The 15,082-nt window shown below is 58.6% G+C and overlaps 1 protein-coding gene across 1 annotated transcript in view; it reads left to right on the plus strand.

The window, feature by feature from the left end:
• Positions 1-15,082, plus strand: part of TNXB (tenascin XB) — a 56,304-nt gene that overhangs the window by 16,497 nt on the left and 24,725 nt on the right. The window contains exons 5-13 of the mRNA NM_174703.3: positions 237-393; positions 580-843; positions 3,462-3,830; positions 4,967-5,260; positions 7,244-7,534; positions 7,900-8,205; positions 9,771-10,130; positions 10,489-10,863; positions 14,776-15,081. Coding sequence (NP_777128.2) covers positions 237-393; positions 580-843; positions 3,462-3,830; positions 4,967-5,260; positions 7,244-7,534; positions 7,900-8,205; positions 9,771-10,130; positions 10,489-10,863; positions 14,776-15,081 — 2,722 coding nt within the window. The remainder of the gene's footprint in view (positions 1-236; positions 394-579; positions 844-3,461; positions 3,831-4,966; positions 5,261-7,243; positions 7,535-7,899; positions 8,206-9,770; positions 10,131-10,488; positions 10,864-14,775; position 15,082) is intronic.

The raw sequence follows: 15,082 nt of genomic DNA on the forward strand, positions 1-15,082 counted from the left end.
GATTCTCAAGAGAATTGAGTGAGTTCACATGTAAATTGCCTTGAACGGGAGCTGGCACGGAGTAGGTGTTCTAGATGTGTTTGCTGATACCATCCATGCTCCCCAGCTGTAAAGGGCCAAGTTCTACACAATCTCATGCTGACTCTGCCTAGACCTTGGGGAAAGAAGGGATCAGGGGCACTGAGCAGCAGGGGTGAGTGGCAGCTCTGATCCACCCAGAATTTTCTCTCTTGCAGACAGAGGGGGCGAGCCCCCCATTCACAGCACGGGTGCCCAGCTCTGCCTCAGCCTATGACCAGAGAGGATTAGCCCCTGGTCAGGAGTACCAGGTCACTGTCCGTGCCCTTCGAGGGACTAACTGGGGCCCTCCTGCCTCCAAGACCATCACCACCAGTGAGAGCTGGGGCTGTTGCAGGGTGGGGTGTCATGGGTGCAGAATGGATTTGAAAAGGGGGGGCTGGGATATGCCCTCCAAGAGGGCAGAGGGGAGGGACTGGCTGGGGGCAAGGCTCTTAGCAGGACAGCTGGTAACCGAGAACCAGACTCCCACCTGATACCTCCTCTCTCTGACCTGGCTAGTGATTGACGGCCCCCAGGACCTCCGCGTGGTGGCTGTGACACCAACCACACTGGAGCTCAACTGGCTGCGCCCCCAGGCTGAAGTGGACCGGTTTGTGGTGTCCTACGTCAGTGCTGGCAACCAGAGGGTGCGGCTGGAAGTGCCCTCTGAGGCAGACGGGACGCTGCTGACCGGCCTGATGCCAGGTGTAGAATACGTGGTGACCGTCACTGCCGAGCGGGGCCGGGCAGTAAGCTACCCAGCTTCCATCAGGGCCAACACAGGTACGGCTGGCCAAGGGCTGGGGAAGTTTCTGAGCCTAGGAGCCACTTCCTTGGGAAGCCGTGCACACAGGCTCCTCTGAATGCACTGCACAGGGTGTGTGGCAGTCCCAAAGTACCTTCTGGGGGCCTTCCTCTGTACCAGGGGCTCTGAGGAGACGGAGTTCTCAGGTGCCTGGAGTCCTGTAGGCAGGCGGTGGGTTGGAGTTTGGGAAGAGCAGCCTCATGGAGAGATGCAGTAAATAAAAGATGCTATCCGGCCCAACCAGATAGGGGTGGTTCTGATCTGACCTTGGGCACAGGGACTGCCCTGTGCTCCATCTCAGTGGTCAGGTCTCCTGGGACTGGAGCTGGGGGAGATTAGAGATCAAGGCGCCTGTTGACTTTAGAATTGGGGTTTGGGGGAGTTAGGTCTCAGCAGTAATTTTCCACTAACCCTCCAAGTCTCTTAACAGATGCCTGGATCTTTCTTTCCCTTTCCTGTGACAGAGGGACGCCCACCTCGCTGTCGCTCGCGTTCTCTCCTCCCACGCCCCTTTCTCTCCTTCAGACGCAGTGCCCCACCCGCTCATTTCTTCTTTCTAGGGCACCAACGGTGGCGGGCTTGGAGGGCGAAGCGGGAGGGCGTCCTGGGGCACTAACTTCTCTCGGTTCTCTTTGCAGGTGGGGCTGGGGCCCAGGAAAGAGGCCTCAGGCTCTGGTGGGAGGGACGCGGGCGGGGCTGCCGTGGGGGGAGTGCAGGGGTTGGTGATGGGGGGTGCTGCCACTGACCGGCTCTCTCCTCCCCCTTTTTCCGCCCGGCAGCACCAGGCCACTACAGTTACCCGGAGGCGCACCCCCCAGCCCCGCCCCCCAAGCCCCGGCCCCGGCCGGCCCCAGCCCCGCGGCCCCCGCGGCCCGCGCGCCCGGCGCCGCCCCCTCGGCCCTCGCGGCCCGCGGAGCAGGGTGAGGCGGAGTCTCCGCCGCGGCCGAGCCCGCCCCAGCCCCCTCGGCGGGCGTGGGGCAACCTGACCGCCGAGCTGGGCCGCTTCCGCGGCACGGTGCAGGACCTGGAGCGTCACCTGCGGGCTCACGGCTACCCACTGCGAGCCAACCAGACCTACACGTCGGTGGCGCACCACATCCACGAATACTTGCAGCGGCGTCGCTCCCCTGCACCCCCGCCCGGTCGCCCCCACCCCACCGCCAGCCCCGACTCGGGCACCTGGAAGCGGAACTCCAACCAGGGCATCTACGGCCTCTCGCCCGAAGGCGTCGACCGGGTGGCGACGCCCCGCCACCCCAAGCCCGAGGTGCTGGGCACTTCCGCCGACGGCGCGCTCCTCGTGTCGCTCGACGGGCTCCGCGGCCACTTCGAGCGCGTGGTGCTGCGCTGGCGGCCGCAGCCGCCCGCGGAGGGGCCCGCCGGGGAGCTGACCGTGCCGGGCACCGCGCGCACCGTCAGTCTGCCCGATCTCAAGCCCGGCACCACCTACCACGTGGAGGTCCACGGGGTGCGGGCAGGGCAGACCTCCAAGTCCTACGCCTTCATCACCACCACAGGTAGCGTGGGTGGGGCCGCGCGACCCCCCACCCCCTGCCCGGTCTCACCTGCCATCGGAGTCTATGAGTGCCTCCCACTGCCTCACTGCTCAGGCTGCCACTCCCCGACCTGTGCCCTTCTGCCTTCCAGCCCTCCCTGGTTCAGGCTCCGGGGGGTTCCCCACACCTTCCTGTGTCCCTGGAAACCCCCTCCACCCTCAGGGTCCTGGTGGATACCGGAGGCTGAGGCCTGGTCTTTGGAATTGTCTGATTTTCACTTGGGTTCCTAGGACACTTCTGCCAGGAATCCTGTTCTAGGCAATAGAAGGGTCATTTGATGGGAGGGACAGTGTCTGCAAAGATTCTCTGGAGCAGTTTGGGTGGGGTAGGGCGTGAAACCAGTGGTTTCCCACTCTGACTCACTGTGGTGAGGGTAGCTGACAACTGTGGTCAGTGGTTACTATTTTCCACACTTTGGCCCTAACCTCAAACAGACGCATCGGAACTGCTTGGGGGTGGCCTTGAAACCGTTAGGCAGCATGGGTAGGTGAGAGGTGAAGCCACTGCTTCTTGGGCTGGCTTTCCAGACCTCCTGGCTCAGTTCACACTTGTCTCTCCCACAGGAACGGCATCCTGGCTCAGGGAGGGGGCGCCCTGTGGCTGTTGGGGGGAGGGGTTATGGACCTCTTCTTCCCCACTAGGGCCCAGATGTCACCGGAGCTGGATGTCCACTCCTCTCTCTCTTCTGACTGCCCACTGTCTCTTGAGTCTTCCTTAACACCACCGTCTTCTTTCTTCCAGGCTTCTCACTGCAGCACTAATGGAAGCCAGGACCTCCACCCAGTGGGGAGGGTTTCCCATGGGAAGGGAGCTAGGAGCCTTGTGGGAGGAGGGATGGCAGACTTAGTTCTTCTATTTATGACCTGCAGGCCCGTCTGTGCAGGGCTATAGTGGATGTTTGGGACAATGAGGTGATCCAGGAGCGGCAAAGGGAAAGTCTGAAGACTCTTAGAAGCCAGAGAGCAGAACCTGGGAACTGCAGTCTCCTTTCTGGCTCTCATACTCGACTCTCCTGTTTTTCTCGCCCTGCCTCTTCCCAGGGTCCTCCCTCTCAGGCCTCTTGGGGGCCACTGATGAGCCTCCTCCCTCAGGCCCTTCAACGACTCAAGGGGCTCAGGCCCCTGTCCTGCAGCAGCGCCCCCAGGAGCTGGCCGAGTTGAGGGTGCTGGGCAAAGACAAGACAGGGCGCCTCCGAGTGGCCTGGACCGCCCAGCCTGACACCTTTACCCACTTCCAGCTGCGCCTACGGGTGCCCGAAGGGCCAGGGGCCCATGAGGAGCTACTGCCAGGGGATGTCCGTCAGGCTCTGGTGCCCTCACCCCCTCCCGAATCCCCCTACGAGCTGTCACTTCGTGGGATCCCTCCCAGTGGCGAGCCCTCTGCCCCTCTCATCTACCAAGGCATTATGGGTACATCCTGGACTCTGTTCAAGTCCAGTGTCCTGAGGCTGCGGGAGGGGCTGGGCCATTAGGACTTTAGGGGTGGGATGAAGACCGAAGGGCAGGGCTGGTGTTTGGGTCGAGAACGTAGGAGAAACAAGGAGAGAAAGGGAGTTGAGGGCTCAGAGGCAAGAGGGATGGGGAAAGTCTTAGTACAACGAAAGGGTGGATCGGAGAGGGGAGTCCTTCCAGATAAATAGATGAGAGGAGAAAAGTCAAAGCATGGGACAAAGATTCAGGGAAAGAGACTGTTGGCCCCTGCCTCTCCACTTGCAGCTTTCTTTGTGTAGAAGTGTCCCGCCCCCACTTCCTGGTCACTCCTCTGCCCCTCTCCGCCCCCTGCGTCTCTCAGGGTGGGTGTGGGAAAGCCTCTGGCTCCGAGGATATTGATCCTCAGCCCCCTCCTCTTTCAGCCCCCTCCCTTTCCCTTCTCTCAAGCCCCTGCCATCCCCTCACTGGACAGACTAGGACACGTTGTCCCCCTACCCTGCAAGCCTGGTCTGCAGCACCCCATGGTCCCATCAGCCAGTTCTCCTAGGGGTGGAGGTTCCCTGGGGAGGGCACTCCACGGCCATCGGGACTTCGGAGATGGGTGAGGTTTGTGGAACCCAGGCAGGAGCCTGGGGCTCCTGGCATTCACAGTTTCTCCTGGTCCCCCTTTATGGGACTCGGGTAGCCAGCTCTCCCTGCAACTCCAGATCTCTCACCAGGAAGAGAGTGGCAAGGGAGAGAGACATTCAGGTGGACTAAGGCATCTCCAGGCTGCTCTGAAGCAGCAATGGTTCCAAACTCTCAGGAAGAACCTCAGGGGACCCAAAACTCCCTCAAAGTGTTCGTGTGTAGAGGGCCTGGGACCTTTGTGAGTGGGGAGGAAGTTATCACAGGGAAGAGCGGAAGCTCTGGCTCAAGAGTAGACGCTGGGGAGAAATGCCGCCCTTCTTAGAAAGGCTGGTCCCAGAGAACTGAGGGCGGGGAATGGAGGCATCAAGGGAAGGAGCCGTCCAGCATGGAGGGAGCCAGAGGGCAGAGGAGAGGGACGGAGAGCAGGGACGAGACAGTGCTTGAGCCCACGTGCTTTGTTTTTGCCCCCCTTCCTCCAACTCCAGACAAGGATGGGGAGAAACCTGGGAAACCCTTGGCCCCACCTCGCCTGGGCAAGCTGACAGTGACAGACGTGACCTCGGACTCCCTGCTTCTGCACTGGACAGTCCCTGAGGGCGAGTTCGATTCCTTTGTGATCCAGTACAAAGACAGGGACAGGCCCCAGGTGGTGCCTGTAGAAGGGCCCCAGCGCTCAGCCCTCATCTCCAACCTGGACGTCGGCCGCAAGTACAAATTTGTCCTATACGGGCTCGTGGGCAAGAAGAGGCACGGCCCCCTGGTGGCTGAAGCCAAAATCTGTGAGTGACAGGGGTCACCCAGGCCCCTGCCCCTGCCCTCTGCGCGGTCCTAATGGAGGTCTCCCCAGTGCTTTGGGAACTCCCAGAAGTCTTCCTGGAGGCGGTGGTCCCTGAGCTGAATCCTAAAGGGAAAATTGTGGTGGGTCAGGCAGGGAGGTTGAGGAGGGCAGTGCCAACAGAGGGAGCTGTGGAGAGTGAGGCAGGAGTGAGAGTGGCCCTGTAAGAGAATCAAAGTCTCTCCTCCGGATAGCAGGGTAGGGCACCTGGGGGCTGAGGACACTGGTCTCACTGATCTCCAGTGAGTGAGTCACTTAGGCCCCATTTGAGGACCCTAGGGGGCCTCTGAAGTGCTTTAAATGGGAGAATGACCCGAATCAATATTTATCTTACAAATAGCTCTGAGGCTGCTTCAGAGGACAGCTGGAGAAGTGAGTTAGGAACCGGCAAACGAGGATGCTGGCCTGGCAGGGATGGTGGCAGTGAGGCTGGGATTGGGTGGGGTGAAGGAGAGCAAGGAGGCCCAGGCACCCCACGCTTCTGGATCCGGCAGTGCTGTTCCCTGAGGCAAGGAACAGCGGATGTGAGGAACAATGCAACAGGGCAGCAACACTTAGTCAGACATCTTTCAAGCGTTTAAGTGTCAGATGTGTTCAAGATGTTCTAAGAGAATGATCACACTTAATCCTCACAAGCAGCCTTGTGAGGCATGCTCATTTCACAAATGAGGAGAGGGGCGGCATAGAGAGGGCAAGGCCACTTGGGCAGAAAGTGAAGGGGCCATAGCTCTCTCCCGCCGCCCTCCTGGGACTGGAGAGCAGAGAAAAGGCCTGAGCATGGAGCATGTCCCAGTGGGCAGAAGCCAGGGTGGGGAGGCAGGGAGGAGAGACATGGCCCCTGGGACCCTGGAGGTGGCCATCACTCATGGCATGAACAGAGGATCAGGATCTGCAGGGCAGCCTGAGGGGGGAACTGGGGAGAGGAATGCCAAAATGAAGGGCGAGGTCAGACATGTCAGATTCCGTACGAGTGACTCAGGGCTGCAGAGTGTCCACAAGACTTAGCAACGGCAAGGTCACCACTGATCCTGGTGGGAGCTGCTGGTGGAGGGCAGGGCTGGGTTGGGAGGGCGATGAAGGTGAGGACATGAGTACAAGCATCTCTCTCTGGAATCTGGGCTGGAGTGGAGAGCGAAGAGGGAGGGTGGAGGCTGGAGGGCGATGCAGCTGAGCGGAGGAGTTTGCGTAAATCCTGAGGGCACAGCTGATGGAGTGAGAGTGGGAGCGGATAAAGTGGGGCCCAGAGCACAGTTGTGGGGGGCTCTCCCACAAGAAAATGCTCCTAGGACCAAGCACCCCTCTCTTGGAGAGGAAATCAGCTAGTTGTTAGGTCTGGAAGCAGTGGAGGCTGTCCTGGAAGACTTCCCTGGCTGTGGAGATGTGGAAGGGGCTCACTGCACTTCCTTCTCTCTGAAGCCCCTCTCCAGTCTGCACAATAAGTGAGGGCCGCACTAGTCCATACAGCGGGCTTCCCTGGTGACTCAGCGGTAAAGAATCTCCCTGCCAATGCAGGAGGTTCAGGTTCGATTCCTGGGTTGGGAAGATCCCCTGGAGGAGGGCATGGCAACCCACTCCAGTATTCTTGCCTGGAGAATTCCATGGACAGGGGAGCCTGGCGGGCTACAGTCCAGGGGGTGGCAAAGAGTCAGACACGACTTAGCAACTAAACAACAGCAGTTAAGACAGTGCTTTCATGCCACGTCAAATGAGCTGCCTGTCCTTTTAGGTGGGCACAGCCGCTTGCCAGGGTGCACAGCTTGGCAAGCAGAGTGCTGGCTGGGTTTCAGTCTGTCCGCGCTGCCTTCACCACGCACCTTTGTGCAGTGAACAGCCTGCACAGTCTCACACAGCATTCCTAGGGGGGAGACGGATTTCTTCTTCTCTTTTGACCCGTGTCCCTCCCTTCTCTCCCACCTCCTCTTCCTAGTGTCTCAGACTGATCCCAGCCCAGTGACTCCACCCCGCCTGGGGAAGCTGTGGGTGACTGATCCCACCCCAGACTCACTGCACCTCTCCTGGACTGTCCCTGAGGGCCAGTTTGACTCCTTCATGGTCCAGTACAGGGACAGGGCCGGCCGGCCACAGGTGGTGCCCGTGGAAGGGCCCGAGCGCTCGGTCATTATCTCCCCGCTAGACCCTGACCACAAGTACAGATTCACTCTGTTTGGGATTGCCAACAAGAAGCGGCATGGCCCCCTCACGGCTGATGGCACCACCGGTGAGTGGCAGCCTCCTAAGCCCCCAGCCTTACAGGGGGCTGACCCCTCCCAGCCTTCCACATGCCTGCCCTCAGCCAGGAGCTGGCTGGGGCCTCCCAGCGAGATGGCTGACTCGGAATCCTGGCCCCGCTTTTGGGCTCAGGGCCAGCCAGCCTCCCCCGCACTGCTGGGCCCCTTTCATCCTGTTCAGCTGCTCCCCGAGGCCCAGAAGGTGTGTCATACTCTGGCTGTGCCAGGCTTCTCAGAGTTCAGTGCTCATGCTAATCGAGTAGAGACCCCCACAGGTGTGACAAGCCTTCCAAACCCCAGGCCCCAATCCTGGAGTTCTGCCAGTTCAGCCCTGCCTGGGCCTTCTTATTTACAGCCCCAGAGAAGAAAGAGGAGCCCCGCCACCCAGAGCCCCCAGAGCGGCCCCTGCTGGGGGAGCTGACAGTGGCTGGCGCCACTGCAGACTCTCTGCGCCTCTCCTGGACGGTGGCCCAGGGCTCTTTCGACTCCTTTGTGGTCCAGTACAAGGATGCCCAGGGGCGGCCCCAAGCAGTGCCCGTCACGGGTGATGAGAATGAGGTCGCCATCCCCGGCCTGGAGCCCGACCGGAAGTATAAGATGAACCTCTACGGGCTTCATGGCAGGCAGCGCGTGGGGCCCGTGTCCGTGGTGGCCACCACAGGTGAGTCAGGCCTCCCTTGCCCTCCAACCCCCAGCCCTCTGAGTGGGACCTGGCCCCAGACCCTTGGCGCCTCTCTCCACCTTTTCTTCCTCGGCTCCAATTCTGCCAAAGCCTCCGCCGTCTCTTTCCCCACATCCCAGGATTTCACATCCAGCCGCCAGTCCCTGACATCTTTCTTGGCCCTGCCTCTCCATCTCCAACGACAGGCCCCTTTTCCGCCATTCTGAGCACCGAGAATCATCCGTCCCCGCTGGGCTGTGCTCCCCCTGGGTGTCCTCAGCCACTGTGTTCTTTCCTCGCGGCCTTTGCTGGCCGCCTTCTCCTGGCTGAGGCTGTGGTCTTTTCTGAGCTTCTGTTACCCGATGCCCACACCCTCCCTCCACCGATGCTTTGTTCAGAACTGGCAAATCCAAGGGCCATGAGCTCCACATTTCCCCAGCCCCCCTGACTCGCTGAGTCCCAGCCAGCTTGGAGCAGGGCAAAGGGCTCGCTTTCAGCCCCCAGCCCTGCAGTCCTCCTAGGGCCCAGCCTCCCCTCGTCCAGCACATTTCCCTGACTGTGTAGCATTGTGGTTGGGAGTATGGGCTCTAGGGCCAGCTGCCTGGATGTTAATCCTAGCTTTGGGATCTTGTGCAACTTAATGAGTCTCTCTGGGCCTCAGCTTTCTCACCTGTCAAATGAGAATAACAAGGGTAACGGCTTCACAGAGCTATTAGAATTAAATGAGTTAGTACACACATGGCACTTAGTGCCAAGCACGTCAAAACTGCTATTGAAGAGTAAGCCATCATTTCTCCCCGACTCTCTCCCTTCCCAGTATCCTCTTCTCTCCGCCTTTCCATCTTCCCCTTCCCTGTCTGGGTTATCATTCTTGCTTGCTGCTTCCTCGCTCTTCTGTGCCCAAAGTGGTCCCCCGTGGGCCGGGGAGTGGGTCACAGAAGGGCTGGCTTCCCTTGTGCCAGTTTCCCCAGCTCATGGAGCCTCAGCAGAGACCTGGCTACTGCAGACGGTGGGTGGATGCCCTCGTGGCTGTGATTCTAGCCCCAGCCAGGGAAGAGCACGGCTCTCCCCAGCCCCCAGCCCCATTCCCGTACCTTTTCTCCTACTCTTGTCTAAAGTGGAGGAAGAGACAGGGCTGCCTGGGGAGGTCTTAGCCAGAGCACATCCCGTTTTCTGTCCTGGTCAGTGGGGTGGGGGGAGCTGGGCAACCCTGGGGAGGGGCAGGAACTGACAGGGAGAAATGCAAGTGGGACAAGTCCCTGCTGCCCCCTCGCTTTCCTGTGGTCAGCACAGTCCAGGAAGAATTGCTCAGTTTCCTCTCACCCTGCCTCACCTCCTTTCTCAGACACGAGAGCACAGCCAGTGCAATTGGCCAGCAATACACAGTGGACTTTAGGGGCCTGTCTCAGCGCTGTCTCCTTCAATGAGTCACTGAACGGCTAATACAAAGGCTACAGGAACCCTTAAGCCAACAGCTTGAAGAGTATACTTGCCAAATGTACTTTATGTCATGATTAATGTCACCAGCAAAGCATGTCAACTGAGAGCCTAATCTCTTCTCTCAGCCCCCCAGGAAGTCCTGGATGAGACCCCCAGTGCCACAGAGATGGAGGAGACCCCCAGCCCCACAGAACCCAGCACAAAGGCCCCAGAGTCCCCCGAGAAGCCCCTCCTGGGGGAGCTGATGGTGACAGGATCCTCCCCGGACTCGCTGAGCCTCTCCTGGACCATCCCCCAGGGCCACTTTGACTCCTTCACTGTCCAGTACAGAGACGGGGATGGGCAACCCAGGGTGATGAGGGTGCCAGGGGACGAGGACGGGGTCACCATCTCGGGCCTGGAGCCAGACCACAAGTACAAGATGAACCTGTACGGCTTCCACGACCGCCAGCGCGTGGGCCCCATGTCTGTCATTGGGGTGACCAGTAAGTGGATGGTGGAAGCCCCAGGATGGGACCTAGTGGGGAGATCACCCCCTCAGGTGATGAGGGAGTGGAGTGTGGGAGGCCCCCCTCCTTGAGGCTGAGCCATGGTGACCTCTGTGGGGCTTCCTAGGCAGAGAAGGGCTTCCATGAGCTGTGCTGGTGGCAGCCCCAGTCCCCACAGCTGACACTGGGGGCTCCAGGTGTGTCTGTGAGGTGTGGACCGAGCAGGACCACCAGCCTCCTTAGGCTTCTCTGAACTGACCTCAGGGCACCCAATGGGGACCATGGCTTGGGAGGAGACCCAGGGACATCTCCCGGGGACCCTGCCTCACTCACTTTGTGTGTTCCTCCTTCTCAGCTGCAGAGGAGGAGACCCCCAGCCCCACAGAGATGGAGGAGACCCCCAGCCCCACAGAGGTGGAGGAGACCCCCAGCCCCATGGAACCCAGCACAGAGGCCCCAGAGCCCGCCGAGGAGCCCCTCCTGGGGGAGCTGACGGTGACAGGATCCTCCCCAGACTCGCTGAGCCTCTCCTGGACCGTCCCCCAGGGCCACTTCGACTCCTTCACCGTCCAGTACAAGGGCAGGGACGGGCCCCAGGTGGTACGTGTCAGGGGCGAGGAGACTGAGGTGACCATTGGGGGCCTGGAACCCGGACGCAAGTACAAGATGAACCTGTACGGCCTGCACGGGGGGCAGCGCTCGGGCCCCGTGTCCACCGTAGGCGTGACCGGTGAGTGAGGGCGGGGCCCTTGTCTGTTTTCCTCACCTCAGGGACCCCCAGCCTCCCTGTGGCATCACCCTCCCTTGCTGCGATAGAACCCCCTGCTTGGGGACGACCTAGAAAGAACAGTTCATTGGGGACTGGGCTACAACCAGCTTCACCACCTTGAGCGAGTTTTCAGCTTACTGTGTTTGTTTCCTCAGCCATAAAATGGGGATAATAATGCCCACTTCACAGAACAGTTGTGAGGTTAAGTGCATTAGCGCAGGCCTGGCTCAGAGTAAACATGCTGCAGTGTTGGCCACTACGATGATTATGTCTGGCCTTACCCTGGGGTCTGCTCTGTCCCCTTTGGCTGGTTCGGCTTCTTAGAATGTACATGAGATATTGGCCTCTTCACCAGGGCAGCTGGAAACTTCCTTTATGACTCATCCGGTGAGTGATGACAGCAAGGAAGACTGTCCCTCCACCCAGGTACAGGGCCCCTCAGCCACCACAGAGGACCCGCCTGGGCACCCACTCTGCAGAGCCCCAGGGCCAGGCCCAGGCCCCAGACAGGCCTCTGTGACCCTCCTTCTGGTCTGCCCAGCTTGGCCCCAGGGACAGGGCGTCTCTTTTCTCCTTTGTTCACTGAAACAAAGACATAGATTTTTCAAAAGCAACTTTTATTCTAAAGGGAAAGATTTTTAAAAGCGGAGAAACATGTTTCCGGAACGTGGTTTCTGTATTTCTCAAAGGGACTTGGTTGGCTTAGAGTCCAGAGTCTTCCACCCCTGATTTCTTTTCTTTCTTCAGTCAGCACAGAGAGTAGGGAGAGGGGAAAGCCTCAGTGGGTTACTGTCCTGCGGGCCTGAAGTAGAAAGGTGGAGGCTTGTGTCAGGCCTAGCACATGTGGCCGAGGTTTCTCCTGGGGTCACCCTAGGTCCATTTGTCTGTCTGGGGCAGCGACTCTGGTCCCTGGGCACATTCGTGCATGCTAAGTTGCTTCAGTTGTGTCTGACTCTTTGCAACCCTATGGACTATAGCCCACCAGGCTCCTCTGTCCATGGGATTCTCCAGACAAGAATATTAGAGTGGGTTGCCATGCCCTCCTCCAGGGGATCTTCTACACCCAGGGATCAAACCTGGGTCTCTTATGTCACCTGCATTGGCAGGCGGGTTCTTTACCACTAGCTCCACTTGGGAAGCCCGGTTCCCAGGTAAGGATGGACTATGTCAGGCGCTGACTGAGGCAGTAGAGGACAATTGAGTCTTGGAATTGAAGAAACTGCATTCCATTCTTGGCTTCTCAATTCTAAGCTGTGCGATGGAGCTCATTATCCAAGCAGGAAGGCGATGGGCAGCTGGAGCCCGCTGAGCTGACCGAGGGACTATGCCTGGCACACAGCACGTGCTGAGCCGTTGCTAGGAGAAGAATTAACATGCAGCTTTAGAAACATTGCTAAATTGGGAAAGGATTTTACCAAATGCAGCATGAGGACTGCAGTACTCATGGGTAGTTATCATTCCACCTTCCCCAGCTGAGCCAAAGCACCAACGATAAGGCTTGATGGTGAGGACAGTTTCTCTCTCGTGGAAAGAAGTGCAGAGAGGGTGAAAGCAAGCAGGAAATGGAAGCTACAGGAACAACAGGGTTGAAAGGCAAATTAAATGGAACACACACAACGCCTGGCCTGGCTCCTGGACCTGGAAGAAGCTCAGTACATGGTGGTTACTCCCTCCCGCCTTCAGCTGCCTCCATCCTTGCCCTTCCCACTTAGACTTACTTCTGTCCTCCTGAGACCTCATCACGAGCCCATTTTTACTTTTTACTTTAATTTAAAAAAAAATTTTTTTTTGGTCAAGCTGCATGGCTTGTAGGATTTTAGGACCAGGGATTGAACCCATGCCCCCTACAGTGGAAGCATCAAGCCCTAACCAAGAACCACCAGGGGATTCCCATGCCAGCCCCCCCTCCCCCTTTTAAGTCAGTGTCTCAGAGGTTAAAGCATCTGCCTGCAATGTGGGAGACCTGGGTTCTATCCCTGGGGCGGAAAGATCCCCTGGAGAAGGAAATGGCAACCCACTCCAGTATTCTTGCCTGGAGAATCCCATGGACGGAGGAGCCTGGTGGGCTGCAGTCCAAGGGGTTCGCAATGAGTCGGACACGACTGAGCGACTTCACTTTCACTTATTTTTAACTGTTCTGGGTCTTCACTGCTTCACAGGCTTTTCTATGGTTGTGGTGAGTGAGGGCTGCTCTCTAGTTGCTGTGCGCGGGCTGCCTATTGCAGTGGCTTCTCTTGTTGAGAAGCATAGGCTCTAGGCATGCCGGCTTCAGGAGCTGTGGCTTGAGGGCTCAGTGGTTGTGTCTCCCGGGCTCTAGACACAGCCTCCATACTTGTGGTGCATAGGCCTAGTTGCTCTGTGGCATGCAGGATCCTCCTGGATCAGGGGTTGGACCTGAGTCTCCAGCACTGGCAAGTGGATTCTTTACCACTGAGACACCAGGGAAGCACACCAGCCCATTTTGAAAGCAGGTTTTATGATACACAGCCTAATCTTATCCTCTGACAGGAACCTGAGAAACAGGATCTTGGGAACCCACCCACCTAGCCACCCCTCTGCTACTTGCCTCTTGGGACCACTTTCCAGGCTGGTCCTAATAAGCAGTGCCTCCCAGACTCAGCTCACTCTTGGGCAATGGGGACCAGCAGGTCCTGAGCTCAGCCTCTCCCAGATGTGCATACCACTCATTAATTTAACAGACATTTGTGGAGCACCCACTGGGTGCTGGTGCTGGGGACACAATAGTGAACAAGGCAAGGCTCCTCCCAGGAGCTCACATTCTATCAGAGGATGTCTGTAGGACTGTGTGTGAGACAGTGACAAGAGCTGGGGAGAAAAGCAAAGCCCAGTAGGCGAGATGGTGAGTGGGTGGGAAGCGGGCTAGAAAGGGACTCGCTGACGAAGGACCTGCCGGAAGGAGAGGACAAGCCACGTAGGCCTCTGGGGAAGAGCTTCCGGGCAGATGGAATGTCTGAGGACCAGTGAAGACTGTTTTGGAATGAGGAGGGTGGTGTGAGAGGTAGACATGTGGGGCCTCGGAGGGAGGTCATTGTAAGGACTTGGCTTTTTGCTCTGAGTGAGATGGAAGCCATGGCGGGAACAGGCTCTGACTAATGTGCTAACAGTGGGGAACACGGTGAAGAGGGGAGGGGGAGGGGGGATTTAGGAGACTGTGCTACAATCCAGTAAGAGCCGTGTGCTTAGAGGAGGTGAGTGGTAGTCGCTCAGTTCTGTCCGACTCTGCAACTCCATGGACTGTATCCTGCCAGGTTCCTCTGTCCATGAAATTCTCCAGGCAAGAATACTGGAGGAGGTTGCCATTTCCTTTTCCAACTTAGAGGGGGTGGTGGACTTTAGGAGTTAGGGGAGTCAGCTTCTGAAGGTGGTGCCGACAGGACTTACTCGAAGACCAGCCGTGGGGTGGGGGAGAGGACTCAGGGATGACTCTGACAGTGAAGCGGTGGTTTTGATGAGGTGGGAAGGCTGTGGAAGGAACAGGAGTTGTGGGGCAAAGCCCCTGAATTCAGCTTTGGACTGGAATTTGGGATCAGTTAGGCACCCAAGGAAGATGCTGAGCACACCCAAGTCTGGGGTTCAGCTGGGAGGTCTGGCTGGAGGACTTGGAGCCAGAGATGGGCAGATGGACCTTCAGCCACTTTCCCAGGGTCTCGGTGGTGACTGACACCCCTCCCCACCAAGCACAGCCCCAGATTCTGGCAGGCACTTACTGAAGGCTTGTCGGCCAGACAGATGTTGCCAATCAGTGTAGTCTTACATCAGAACCACCCCATGGGCACCACCACAACAACGCAGATAATTACTACCAAGGAGAAGAAGAGCTTTTCCTGACAGCCTCCCCCATTTCTGTCTCAGCTCCACAAGCAGAAGAGACTCCTCCAGCCACCGAGCCCCCCAAGGAACCACGCCTCGGGGAACTGACAGTAACAGATGTGACCCCCAACTCCGTGGGCCTCGAGTGGACAGTCTCTGAGGGCCAGTTTGACTCTTTCATGGTCCAGTACAAGGACAGGGACGGGCAGTCCCACGTGGTCCCTGTGGCCGCAGACCAGCGAGAGGCCACTGTCTCCGGGCTGGAGCCTGAGCGCAAATACAGGATGAACGTGTATGGGCTACATGGTGGGCAGCGCGTGGGCCCCCTCTCCGTGGTGGCCCTGACCGG

Source organism: Bos taurus, chromosome 23 (genome assembly GCF_002263795.3).
Source record: "Bos taurus isolate L1 Dominette 01449 registration number 42190680 breed Hereford chromosome 23, ARS-UCD2.0, whole genome shotgun sequence".
Lineage (NCBI taxonomy): Eukaryota > Metazoa > Chordata > Mammalia > Artiodactyla > Bovidae > Bos > Bos taurus.